The sequence below is a fragment of the Medicago truncatula genome, chromosome 4 (assembly GCF_003473485.1).
Source record: "Medicago truncatula cultivar Jemalong A17 chromosome 4, MtrunA17r5.0-ANR, whole genome shotgun sequence".
Taxonomy (NCBI): Eukaryota; Viridiplantae; Streptophyta; class Magnoliopsida; order Fabales; family Fabaceae; genus Medicago; species Medicago truncatula.
In genome coordinates this window covers 43545381-43558346 of record NC_053045.1, presented here as the reverse complement: position 1 = coordinate 43558346, position 12966 = coordinate 43545381, and the positions used below count along the sequence as shown (strand labels likewise).

Below are 12966 nucleotides of genomic sequence, written 5' to 3'. Positions count from 1 at the left end.
ATATCATGGATGAGATTTTCGTAAATTCAGATGAATTGTATAACGCCCACTTTCGTTTAATTAATTATTTAATTAATTTTATAATATATATGTGAGTTTTGTTGAATTTAGAAGAGTTAAGTTGATTTGAAAGATTTGACGTGTTTTGATAATGTGATAAGTTATGAGTTGAAGGTTTTGATAAGGACATGAGACTTATTTTATTGTTAAATAAAATAAAGATTTGAAAATAATATAAAATATTTAGTTAAGGGTTGTTTTGAGATTTTAGATAGTTTTGGGGGAGAAAGTGAGATAAGATAAGTTATTAGGAAGAGATATAAATAGGGGAAGACCTAATTGTTAGAAAAACCATTGTACGTGAAAACTTTTGGAAAAGGGAGAAAAAGCTTAGAAGGGAGAAGATCAAAGAGAGGGCTGCGATTTCTTCATAACCAGGTAAGGGTGAGACTAATAACTCGGTAATGTTAATTGATTGTGATTCTGATGATTAGTTAGCAAGCTTTAGGATTGAATTGGAGAAAACGAAAACTAGGTCAAAATCCCTAGAATTGATAATCGAACGGTAGGAATTGGATAAATTGATGTAGAAAGTGCCCCTAGACCTTAGATAATGTTTAGGTCGAACTTTGGAATCAATATCAGGCTTAGAACCATGTGAATCGCTGATTTTTTGTGAAATTAGGAAGTCTGGCCGTAGCGACATTCATCGCTCGCCTCGCGATGCCTTTTCCCTCGCCTCGCAAGTTGTACAATGCAGCTCGCCACAGCGAGCAACCTTACTCGCCATAGCGAGCTAAGGCAGAGAGCATGTTAGATTTTGTATTTTCGACTTTTTAGTTGGACCTTGAGTGCCTTTGAGTGCCTGAACATATCTAGTAATGATAAGGGATGAATGTAGGACTAGATTAAACCTAGAACAACTTTAGTTTGGTTTTGTCTGGTACTCGCCATGGCGAGTAGATACTCTCGCCTCGCGAGCACTTCCAGATTGGAGTGCCTTGAGTGTTTGTGCGATCTGTGTCGCACGTTTTGATCAAGAGTGAACCCCTAGTTGGTAATGAGACCTAATGATGATGTTTAATGCAATCTGTAAAGCCGTTTAAGATATGTTGATATTAATTGAGCATGAATTAATGTATTATACATTATGTAAGTTATGAATTAAATATTATGATGCTATTGAATTGCAATTGATATAATGATATCATCCTGTTGTTGTGTGACTTGACTATGCTGCTGTTGTTATTTAACTAAGTGCATAATGTCTATATATGATGAATAAGATAACGTTGGCTCCAAATTATTGGATGCATATTGATATGATGATTACGATGTTTTGTTGATAAGAGTCCATGTATTAGCATTCATTGAGCTTAGTCCTCACCACGATAGGAGCTTTGTCCTCCGTACGATTATTAGGAGCTTTGTCCTCCGCACGTTTAAATTATATTAATACTTATGATGACGATTGGTACCACATGCATATAAGGAGTCTGAGAGCATTGTCGCATTGTCGTGTCTAAGATACTATGTTGTTGATGATGATTGAATATGTGATTACGTGATAATTGTTTATCAAATATGCAAAGTTGTTTAAGATTGAATATGATGTTAATGTTAATTATGATTCGAATTACATTGATTAATATTATTTTGTTATGAAATCTCACCCTTTCTACTTGAAAATGTTGCCCTTTGTATGGGTAACTTGCAGGTGATCGTGCTTAGTGTGCAGTTTGCTGTTGTGAGTGGCCTTGCCTCACTGTGTCGTCTAGGTCGCTCTGATACATAACGGGATGGGGTTTTATGTTATGCATGCTTCATTCTTTTGCGTGACTAATATGTTATTTTTATAATATTATGGATTATGATTTGAAATATTTTGCTGGGGCCTGCGTGCCAAAACATTTTATGAATTATGATATAATTTCCGCTGCAATGTTTAAGTTATTTGGTTAAATTATTATTAAACTGTTTTGGATTATGTTATATGTGATATCCCGTTGTCTATGATATTTACTCTGATAAATGTATTAGAAATTTTTATATTAGGAAAACGGAGTGTTACAAATTAATTGATATGAACATTGTATAATATATAGAAGGTCCGAATTAAAATCTCAAACATTCCACATATTTGCATTCAAAAAGAGAATTTCTAACACGAAACTATTTGACTTTAAAATTGATGGGGACCAAAACTCAAAAAAAGTAAAATTGGGGATCAAAAGTTAATTTTCTCTTTCTTCGTTTACCACCAACAACAGAGAACTCTCCTCCCTCAACCCAAGCTCCGCTTTCCTCCCATAGTGTTACTACTTGCTGCTGCTTACTTCCATTCTCACCAATCACCATGCAGCTGAACTTGAATCGACATAGTAGATGATGATGATGATGCATCTGAAGAAAATAAGGGTGCAAACAAACACCCTTATATTCTTTTTCTCACCCCCCACCAGACTCAGAAGATTTTTCTACCCTACACCCATCACAAGAACATTCTCCTCCCAAATCCATAAAGATTCAATTTTTATCCCACCCACCAAAACCCATCTCTATGTTTCATTCTTCTGCACCCTCATTCGCCTCTACTTGACACATGACAGATTCTCCACCGCCTCTGCCACTTTCTCTCACATGCGTGCTCTTGGTCTTGTTCCTACTTTACCTTTCTGGAATACCCTTTTGTATCAATTCAATGCCTCTGGTTTGGTTTCTCAGGTAAAACTTATGTATTCTGATATGCTGTTTTGTGGAGTTGTACCTGATGTTTTCAGTGTTAATGTTTTGGTTCATTCGTTGTGTAAAGTTGGTGATTTGGATTTGGCTTTAGGATATCTTAGGAACAACGATGTTGTTGATATTGATAATGTTACATATAATACTGTTATTTGGGGATTCTGTCAGAAAGGGTTGGTTGATCAGGGTTTTGGTCTGTTGTCTGAAATGGTTAAAAGAGGTTTATGTTTTGATTCAATCACTTGTAATATACTAGTCAAGGGTTATTGCAGAATTGGATTGGTTCAATACGCTGAGTGGGTTATGTACAACTTGGTTGATGGTGGGGTTACAAAAGATGTTATTGGTTTGAATACCTTGATTGATGGGTATTGTGAAGCTGGTTTGATGAGTCAAGCAACGGAGTTGATTGAGAATAGCTGGAGGAGTGATGTCAAGATTGATATTGTTACTTATAATACTCTGCTTAAAGCTTTTTGTAAAACGGGTGATCTTACAAGGGCTGAATCTCTTTTCAATGAGATTTTGGGATTTTGGAAAGACGAAGATCGGTTGAAAAATAATGATGTTGTAACTCAAAACGAGATAAAAAATTTGCAGCCTACACTTGTCACATACACAACATTAATCGCTGCGTACTGTAAGTTTGTTGGAGTTGAAGAATCACATTCTTTGTATAAGAAGATGATTATGAATGGAATCATGCCAGATGTGGTTACTTGTAGTTCTATTCTTTATGGATTCTGCAGGCATGGTAAACTAACTGAGGCAGCAGTTTTGTTTAGAGAGATGTATGAAATGGGTTTAGATCCTAATCATGTCTCGTATGCTACGATTATTAACTCGCTGTTCAAATCTGGGAGGGTTATGGAAGCTTTTAATCTTCAAAGCCAAATGGTTGTTCGGGGCATTTCTTTTGATATAGTTACATGCACAACTGTAATGGATGGACTTTTCAAAGTTGGGAAAACTAAAGAGGCTGAGGAAGTGTTCGAAACTATTCTAAAGCTCAATCTTGCCCCAAACTGTGTCACGTATTCGGCATTGCTTGATGGGTATTGCAAGTTAGGAAAAATGGAACTTGCAGAGTTAGTGTTACAAAAAATGGAGAAGGAACATGTTCCTCCAAATGTTATTACCTTTTCTTCCATTATAAATGGATATGCTAAAAAAGGAATGCTTAGTAAAGCAGTTGATGTGTTAAGGGAGATGGTCCAAAGGAATGTTATGCCAAATACTATTGTTTATGCAATTTTAATTGATGGCTATTTTAAGGCAGGTGAACAAGACGTTGCTGATGATTTCTGTAAGGAAATGAAATCGCGTAGATTGGAGGAAAGCAATGTCATATTTGATATCTTATTGAACAACTTGAAAAGAGTTGGGAGGATGGATGAAGCTCGGTCATTAATTATAGATATGTACTCCAAGGGTATAGACCCGGATATCGTTAATTACGCTTCTCTAATAGATGGCTACTTTAAAGAAGGAAACCAGTTAGCCGCTCTTTCCATTGTCCAGGAAATGAAAGAGAAAAACATCCGGTTTGATGTTGTTGCTTACAATGCTTTGATTAAGGGGCTCTTGAGGCTGGGGAAATATGACCCGCGATATGTTTGTTCAAGAATGATAGAATTGGGTTTGGCTCCAGATTGTATTACATATAACACTATAATTAACACATACTGCATCAAAGGTAAGACAGAAGATGCTTTGGATATTTTGAATGAGATGAAGAGCTACGGGATAATGCCAAATGCAGTCACTTATAACATTTTGATTGGCGGGCTTTGTAAAACTGGTGCAGTTGAAAAAGCAGAAAGTGCTTTAGATGAAATGTTAGTTATGGAGTTTGTGCCAACCCCAATTACTCACAAGTTTCTGGTTAAAGCATATTCAAGGAGTGAAAAAGCAGACAAAATTTTGCAAATTCACGAGAAACTTGTCGCCTCAGGCCTCGAACTCAGCCTGACTGTGTATAACACACTAATCACTGTATTTTGCAGGTTAGGGATGACTAGAAAGGCAAAAGTGGTCCTTGATGAAATGGTAAAACGTGGAATTTCAGCTGATTTAGTTACTTACAACGCCCTTATTCGCGGTTACTGTACAGGAAGTCACGTGGAGAAGGCATTGAAGACTTATTCACAGATGTTTGTTGATGGAATTGCTCCAAATATTACTACTTACAATACCCTTTTAGGAGGTCTTTCAAATGCTGGTTTGATGGAAGAGATGATGGAAGAGACAGAGAAATTAGTTAGTGAGATGAACGAAAGAGGACTTGTCCCAAATGCCGCTACTTATGACATATTGGTTTCTGGATATGGTAGAGTTGGAAACAGAAAAAAAACTATAATACTTCACATTGAAATGATAACCAAAGGTTTTGTTCCCACTTTAAAAACCTATAATGTGCTTATTAGTGATTATGCAAAATCTGGAAAGATGATTGAAGCTAGAGAACTTTTGAATGATTTGCTGACAAAAGGAAGAATTCCTAATTCTTTCACATACGACATTCTAACCTGTGGATGGCTCAATTTATCGTATGAACCAGAGATAGACCGCTCACTTAAACGGTCGTACGAAATTGAGGTGAAAAAATTGCTGATAGAAATGGGGAGAAAAGGACTTAAATTTAGCAAAAAAGCTGAGATTAGAAGGTTGAAGATTTTCCCACATTGGATGGTAGATGCCTTGAACAAGTGTTTATAAGTGGGGCCAATCCTCACCTCACAAGCCGGTTTTGTGGGGTTGTGTAAGACCCAACCATGATTTCTAAGATGGTATCAGAGCCAACTCTAAGATAAGTTGGGTCATCTGTTATCAGGTCACCCACCTTTTATATCCATGCTCCAGGTGTCTAGTCCTGAGCGTGAGGGGGTGTGTTAAGAGTCCCACATTGGATGGGAGATGGCCTAAACAAGTGTTTATAAGTGGGGGCAATCCTCACCTCACAAGTCGGTTTTGTGGGGTTGTGTAACACCCAACCACGATTTCTAAGAAAGCATGACAAGTGCTTTGATAGACACACCATCAGGGGTTATGAAACTGTAGTTAGAGCCAATCCTCAATAACTCGGTCTTAAATGCCCCACTAGGTCCAAGTGTGATGAGGATTTTGTGAGAAAATTGAGATGTGGTGGATCAACAATGAATTTTTGTGGTGATGACAGTGGTCAATTGCTACCAGGATGGTGAAACTATATGTGTACTAAAATTGATCATGTTATTTACAATGTTAAAGCAATAGAAGTTCATTCTGAAATTGTTCCAGCGTTCTCACACACTCATCAGGCTATATAGACCAAACTGCTGATGAGGTTTCAGAGAAAGAACACAATTCTGATATACACTCGATTTTCAGGTATATATATGATATGCATAAAACATTTCAGTTACGGTCTAAAGTGTAATAAAATATTTTTTTTTCTTTCTGACTTGAACAGAACAGCAAATCTGTCCAATATGTATCATACAGAAAAGATGGTTTGAGTTGTTTATGATGTCAAATTTTGTTTGGCACTGTATGCTTCTTTAGCATTTACCCAACTTCCACTGGCTTACAATGCACCTTATCTTATATGCGTCATCTTACTTAAATTTACGCGGTTATCCGTTACATTTATTTTCTTTCCATACTTAATTTTCTTGTTGGATATTAATAATTGTTAATACAATGTTGACCTCTACAGAATGGGGTTATGCCGCTGTTCCGCCTGTTCGGGGAAGAATTACATCTTGGTTGCATTACATTCGTGGAATGATGACAGACCATGTTTCTGGGGATTTATTGTTCCCATGGGACTTTATAATTCGTCCCTTGTGATGTTAAATCTCAGATGTTTGGGTATAGTGTTTGATCTGGATGAAACCCTTGTTGTAGCAAACACAATGCGCTCGTTTGAGGATAGAATTGATGCACCCCACAGGTTGGTAATCAAATGCTTCAGTTGTCTGAACTAGTTCATTTAAAAAGGACATTCTCATTGAATTACAAAATGGCTATGCCTTCTTTCAAAACCTGTGTGTTTTAGTTCTTTATTCCTTTGAGGGGCAGAAAAAAAAGATTGAGAGACATTTTTTTGATGTTTGGATTTTCTTTATATTTTTTGTCTTAGACAGTTTGGTGTCCAGGATAAAATATCTGAACTATTATTTTTTCCCTTCTATTTATGTGGTTTACTATTCTTATTTTTGAGGAGGGAAGTTGTGGGGTGAGTGTTGGATGGAAATTCTCATTTACTAAATGAAATCTGGGCTCAGGAATGGGGTAGTAGTCTTGTTAATGGCGTACTTGTGTCCGATGGGACTTATAAAGGATGACCTGGAAGCCTTCTCTACCTTAATTACGGTGTCTTGTTTTACCCGACACATTATTAGTTAGGGCATTTTTCTTGTCTTTTTTTAATAATGGTAGCAAAGCTCTGGCAAGATTTAATGAGTTTTCTCTTTCAGGTTGAGATAGATGGCCAGGTGTATGGTAAGGGGACCGGATTAACATGGAATGTGGCTAAAATGCAGGTATTATGTTTTCTTTAATGATGAAACAATATATATGGATGTGTATGCCTTCTTCCTTGAATTTGATTAACTTTCTTCCATATTGGTGTTGGAGTACTAAGATAGTAAGATGTGTTTCGTTCTTCAGGCTGCTGAGAAGGCACTTGGAAGTCAAAGAACAATGCATGGCCAAGGCATTCAGAGATGGCAGAGTTCTCCCAGGTCTATTATATTATTTTGATTAGAAGATTGTGTATATTTAATTTTCTTTTCATTTTTTGTGGTATAATGAGCGGACTTTCTATACTCTCCGGTCTCCATGTTGTTGTGCTCTCTAATCTGGCACGTGGTAGTTTGCATCTATTTGAATCTAGAAGGTAGCTCCATTTTCAAAAACTAGACTGGCCATGGTTTGCCAAGCCACTACAGATAGAATTGGCATCTGACATTGATTTTCTTAATTTTATTTTTTTTGAAGTTGTTTATTCTCATACATGATACATGGTAACTATTTTTCTTCACCGTTGGTCATTAACTCGCTATTTTTGTTATGTGAATCAGGCCATTTCAGGGATTCTCGTATAAACGTTTGAAGCAAGAACATTCACGAATTCTTCAAGGATTCGCATCTTCTGGTAGATATCGTAGAAATGCTACAGCAATTCCTTGACAGAAGTAACAGGATTTTTAATCTCACTTGCTAGTATGATTGTTGCTGGGGCATGCATATGTATATATTACTGATTCAACAATGTGAAGGGTGGTGGCTGTTGGGTTGGGACCATTTCAACTTAAACGGGCGAGTACTTGGCCTCAGTATTTTTGTCACCGAGCTCAGTGCCGCCAACATAGAGCAACACCCACATTTTGTAACCAATGTATATTCCTCTACTGAAATGGGGTGAAGCACCGGTAAAAACATTGATTTGCATCGTGGTGGTCCCAATTGATGGATATGCTTTGAGACCGGTTCACAACACAAGATGGTGAGGCAAGTCCAATGCAATGCAATTGATACTCAAGAGTAACCAACCCAATCTATTGGAATTTAGAATTGATTCAGCGTTTATTTTTCCAACTCAAAGTGATGGTACAACGTACAAGTACAACCATATTTTGTTCCCCAATTGATCCAACCTATTACTATTGAATATGACAGTTCTCAATTGTGATTATTTGCCAATTCTGTTCCCCAAGACGAATTGGTGAGGACGAGTGCTAACAACACTTTCTTTTTATTGTTCTCTCTAACATTTATTCTCTTATTTGATGAAATTAATGTAGGTCTCACCACTTTATGTGGGTGGGTTCTAGGGTGAGGGAGCTACTAAGTCCCTCATCGGTGGACCACCATTAAGAGGCGCCAGATTAATCAAGTACACACATCATATTGTACATTATCTACACTGGATCACAAATATCTTCTTCTCTCACCAGTAAAACCATGGCTCTATGGTGACGTTATTTCCATATACTGTTGCGTGGGTTAAAAACACAATCCTTGATTTTGCAAGCAAACAAAGATTAAAATGAAATTCAGTCACCGTATCAATTTAAAAACTTTAATTCTTTTGCCTAAAAAAAAATCCCTTTGCAGTGTTCAATTTTTTAATTTATTTTACAAGTGAAATTAACCATAAAAGGTTATAAGTTTCCAATAAAATAAATAAAGGTATGACTTATAAATCAGATCTTTGTAGCATGATTGAGTTATAGAACAACACCCTTTATGGGACATTTGAGGGTGAACGATACATATAATTTTTGAAAGATAATTCATAAATTTAAAGGAAATGTATTATTGAGGAATAATTGGAATAATTATGCATGATGGATTGAAATGAAATGAGATTTGAGAAGGAAGGCAGAGGATGGAGAAGAAAGAAAACTGATCAAGTGCAGAAAGGTGTATGATAAAAATTGGGGACTCATTAATCTAAAGGTTGTTAGACATGGTCCACCAATGAGGGACTTAATTGCTCCCTCACCCTAGAATCCACCCTTTATGTGAGACCCATTTTATTTAAATTTAAATGTTATTGTTATAATAAAATATAATATTGGAATAAATGTTTCTTGATAACATTTTTTATCCATGAAAAAGCTGATAGAGATTTTCTTTTTCCACCTTCTAAATCTCTCACACGCTCCCTGTTTTTTCAATTTTGCATCTGATTATATAATCCGAAGTAAAAAAAACATGCATCAAATTATACCAATTTGAAACTTGTTTGTATACAAGTGAAGCCCAAACTCCTGAAATATGCATAAGTCAGAGTGGAAGAGAATTTCTGCGTGGAGTATTAAAGCTTTAATTAAATTTGTTGCTCAAATTGTTCATGCATATTCCGTTGTGTGTTCCTTCTTCCAATTTTTTAAGGGGGAGAAAATGAAATATATATTAGATTTTTTTTTTTGTGGGGCTCCATAAAGGGGACAAAATAAGGGGTGTTTATTGGCTTGGTTGGCAAAATTTGACGGTGAGAAAGTAGTGGGAGGTAAAGTTAGTTTCAATCTTGCATGTATTAGTGTTTACACCTAATAAGAGAAAGGTAATGAGTGTCTCTAAGACACTATTTAAGAATCTTAAGTGGATTTGTCAAAAAAAAAATCTTAAATGGTAAATTCTATGAAAATTTGTTTATTTGTTGCATTGGAAATTGAACTGTTTGACTTTTTTAAAAATAATTTCTTAATGTTAAATGTTTAAAGAGTGTCTTGGAAGAACTCGTTAGCAATGTATAAAAATAATTATTTTGTTAGTTGGCATCGACAAATAGGCAATTAAGTTTAGGCAAGGAGTAAAAAATGTGGTTCTATTCATTTTCAAAACTGAGCGATGAAAAACTAATTCATTTTCAAAACCACTAACTATGTGGTTCTAAAGATCTCAGAATGAGTAAAAAATGTTTGATGTTATAAATATATACATTCCAACGTATATTGTAACACGCCTCTATAACACAGTAATAAAAATATACATTATACATTAATTGGAATTTATATGCCTCTTTTGTTTGGACGTACTAGTTGTTCTTTTATTTGGTTTTGTTTTTCACCATGAACTTTATTATTGACAAAAATATAATGGATGAGTGACCAAGTGAATGTGTTTGTGTGTTACATAGTAGTTGGAGGAAGACTCGTAAACATACCAACAATATGAAGAAAATATAAGTAGCTTATAAATAGAAATAATGAAAACAGATGAATTGCGAAAGACACGATTAATTTATTTATAAATTTAGTGTAAACATAGGATATAAAGTTTGTGTATGGAAAACGTAGGAAATTGTTGTAGCAAATATAAAAAATATAAGTAATAAGACATTAATTTACACAAAGAGAATTTAAGGGATGGGTGGACGAATATGTTTCAAGAGTGACAAATCAAAAAATTTATGACATGAGAAAATTATGATTATATGACAAAACAATGACGATGTGTCAACAATAAATCTATAACTCTATTTTAATAAATTATACAGATAGATTCTATGTTTTTTACGTTTTGTTAAAATTGAAACAAAACAGGTATACATCAACCACTCAGTAGTTTTAATTATTCTTATTTATTCATGGTCATAACCATAACATACAAACACAAAAAGAATCCTAGTGAATTCAAATATTTACATTAACTAGTCCTCAACGTATATAATTGTTCATGTTAAGACCTTATTGCAAGTAGTGTGTAGGCAAATATAATTATGTTAGTTAAAAATATGATTGTTATGGATCTACATTAATATAAGCTGGTCCAAAACGTTTCATATTAGTCCAAAACATTTGCAATGTTAATATAAGTTTGCCTTTCCGTTAGTTGACCGGTTGACTTTGACAAGTGGCCAACCTATTACACATGTGGCCATACTACTGAACAATTAAAATAATAATAATAAAAGCAAATTAATATTTTGACATTAAAATTAAATAAAAAAGGAAGAAAAAAAAAGATATAATATCAAAACTTAGAATTGGGGGTGGATTTTGAAAGTAATGTTTCGAAGAGAAAGAAAACGACGGCGAATGGGAAGTGTAATTGGAGAAGACTGTTGCGATAGGAGATAAAATTGGCGACGAAGTATTTGTTTTCAACAACTCTAATGTTTTCTCACTTCGATTTCTTGCAATTTCTCTCTTCGATATCTTGCAAGTTCTTGCGATAGGAGAACAAATCGACGGCGAAGTGTTTCAATAGCTGAGGTAGTTGTGATTTATTGTGTTTTCTCACTTCAATTTCTTGTATTTTCTCACTTTGATTCCTTGTATCGTTAGTACTTTCGCATAGTTGCGATTATAGTGGGGCAAACTATTTGTAAACTTAACAATTACAATTGTTTCCGATGTCAATTTCATTGCAAATTTAAAGTCTATTACTTCTTTTCCCTTGGTAAAACCACATTCTCAATGTTCCAAAACACCCCCTACATGGGAATGGAGTTAAGATGACTTTTAGATCTCAATCTCCACCATCCAATGAACAAAAACATCTTAAGATAACGAAAGATTTTTTATTTTCAAATTGCATTGTCACATATATCTATACTATATATAAAGAAAATAACCTCTTCCAACTCTTTTGGGCTGACTTTTTCTCTTTTCCAAAATGCCATCAATTTTCAATACAAATAACACATGTAACAAATAGATAAGAATAAAGTTAAATATTAAAAAAAAATTAACAAACATGATATATATATATATATATATATATATATATATATATATATATATATGGGGTTTGCTAACTTACTCCCACCCAAAAACATGAAGGAGTAAGTTAGCAAGCTTATTCCCACTTGCTTTTTACCAAAAACTCAATACCATCTATTTTAATTATGTAATTAGAAAAGGATAATTTTGTAAATTTAGTCTTAATTATTATTTTTTAAATAAAAAACTACTTCTCTTTTTTATGTTGTCGGTGACTGAGTGTTTGTACCTAAGATTAATGGAAGGAAGTTAAGGAGTTGACAATGAATTACAAATCAGAATCAATGTTTGCAAGAAACAAATACAAATAGACACAAATAGTGAGATGTGGTTGGTTATCGCAGTTCATGAGAAGAGACTTGCCCTTTGTCCATAACCACCAGAGTTGAATCTTCTATTTAATTCATTGGCGATTTCTTCGGGTGGTATGTTGTTATATGCAGTAAGAATATCCTTAAAGTGTGTCGTGAAGTTAGACCCCTCGGTTCCTCCCCAACCCTCTTCAGATTCCTGTGCTCCCTCAAACAACACTACATTTGGGGCACAAAGCTCTCCGAGTCCACCTCCATAACAACAATCAACAATAAGATACACAGAACAATGAGATGGCACGTTCTGTAGAACTTTTTTAACAAACTCAACTGCACCAGTTATAATTAAACTATGAAATTTAAAAATAAAAAAATGTTTTATTTTATTTATTTTTGACAAAAAACACATTTAAGTTGTTAATAGGCTTAAATATGTGTCCAGTCCCTGCAAATAGGCCTCGGTTGAATTTTAGTCCCTGTACTTACTAATCCTCCCAATTTGCCATCGCAAATATTAATCACTTATAATTTGGTCCAAATTAAGAAACCCTATGTACGTGGCAGGTGATTAGCGACGTGGCGCTGATGTGGCGTGTAGTGACTGGGAATGTGTCAGGCTGACTCAGATTTTAGGATGCGAACTACCCATTTTGCCCTTAATGAATCCTGAGACCGTAAAAAGACGATTTTGC

General features: G+C 34.9%; 1 protein-coding gene across 1 annotated transcript; it reads left to right on the top strand.

Annotated features, from left to right (window-relative positions):
* Positions 1-2203: 2203 nt before the first annotated feature.
* On the top strand, positions 2204-8485 carry LOC25493189 (pentatricopeptide repeat-containing protein At5g14770, mitochondrial). The gene is made up of 5 exons (XM_024782739.2): positions 2204-6111; positions 6440-6676; positions 7203-7268; positions 7396-7469; positions 7809-8485. Exon 1 carries the CDS (start codon positions 2386-2388, stop codon positions 5458-5460), a length of 3075 nt encoding a protein of 1024 aa, XP_024638507.1. The 5' UTR covers positions 2204-2385; the 3' UTR covers positions 5461-6111; positions 6440-6676; positions 7203-7268; positions 7396-7469; positions 7809-8485.
* Positions 8486-12966: the final 4481 nt, after the last annotated feature.